This window comes from Egretta garzetta, unplaced genomic scaffold (assembly GCF_000687185.1).
Source record: "Egretta garzetta isolate BGI_Z169 unplaced genomic scaffold, ASM68718v1 scaffold67, whole genome shotgun sequence".
Taxonomy (NCBI): Eukaryota; Metazoa; Chordata; class Aves; order Pelecaniformes; family Ardeidae; genus Egretta; species Egretta garzetta.
Window position 1 is genome coordinate 25343 of NW_009260340.1, and position 1211 is coordinate 26553.

Consider the following 1211-nt stretch of genomic DNA (forward strand, 5'->3'; position numbering starts at 1 on the left):
TTATAATCCAATCTGCTTCCGAGGAGGCACTGAACAGAGCGGTGCCGTTGCATGCAGCGTCTTTAAATACCAACGCTGCATCCCGACGCGTCCACGGGCTCCGTCTCCGGAGCACAACGGAATTCCCAGCGTGGGCTCTACCGTTCTTGGAAATCCTCTGTAAAAACGGTACCTTGCTCAGCTACGCCGTCACACGGCATCAGCGAGCGCGCGTTCGTTAGGGTGCAGCAGTCACCCTGGCTTGTGCTTACATCACTGAGCTGCCAGGGTTGCTTCATCCCCGGACGTGCCCAAAGGAAAATCCAACTGTTAATGGAAAAAGATAATTTATTGTGTCTTATTGCTAAATTCCCAACGTTGGGAAAAGAAGATTATTCAGTTGGAGAAAACTTAAAACCAGAGTCTTGCGGCTCTAATGGGCCCCCTCCCAGGCGAGCTCCCGCTCTTGCTCCAGCGTTAATGGGAGCGACTTAACTCGGCAAATTGAATGCAAAAGGTTTTGGAGGCAGCTGCAAAGCTGTTTGGGTGTCAGTGGCCAAGGGTTTCTTTTTTTTTTTGCACACAGTCATCCAAAATCTCTGCTAAAGCATCACTTTTCTGGTCTTACAGCCCAGATTTTGCTTCTGGGTCGTGGCTGCTGCCAGCTTCTGCCCTGGCTGGGACCAGTGCTGGGGCCGTGGGGCATCGCTGTCCCCGAGAGCAGCTCATGGCACCTGGAACCCAGCTCGCGGGGTGGGGATGGAGGGCAGGTGGCTTGGTGCTGCGGGGGGGGCTACGAAACAGCCTCTGGGGCTCGTGCAGCCCTGGGCTGGCTGCCTGCCTTGCCAGGAGCGTCCTGGGTAGCGAACCCCCGTTACGGCCATGCTCAGTGCTGCTTCTCTCCTGCCCGCAGCTGCAGCCCAGTGACTTCGCCGTGCTGAAGCGGCTGGTGCCGCTGCTGGGGGAGCTCTCTCGCACCCACCCCGAGCCCCTCACCCAGGAGCTGGCCGAGGACCTGCGCATTGCCATCTGCACCCACGGGGCCTTCTCCCCCAGGACGGTGGGCGCCGCTGCCGACAGTGTGCTGGGGAAGAAGCCGGGGGCAGGAGCGCAGAGCCCTGCTGGCATCCCCGGCAAAGCCCCGTACCCAGGGGGTGGCAGGGCCCCACCGCAGCACAGCCCCAGCAGCCCCTCGGCTCCCAGGGAGAGGAGTGAAGAGCAGAGCGTGAGCC

At 60.0% G+C, this 1211-nt stretch overlaps 1 protein-coding gene across 1 annotated transcript in view; it reads left to right on the plus strand.

The window, feature by feature from the left end:
- The window catches only part of TANGO6 (transport and golgi organization 6 homolog), a 29708-nt gene that overhangs the window by 19703 nt on the left and 8794 nt on the right, over positions 1 to 1211 (plus strand). Inside the window, 1 exon segment of the mRNA XM_035898030.1 lies at positions 870 to 1206. Within this exon segment, the coding sequence (XP_035753923.1) occupies positions 870 to 1206 (337 nt within the window).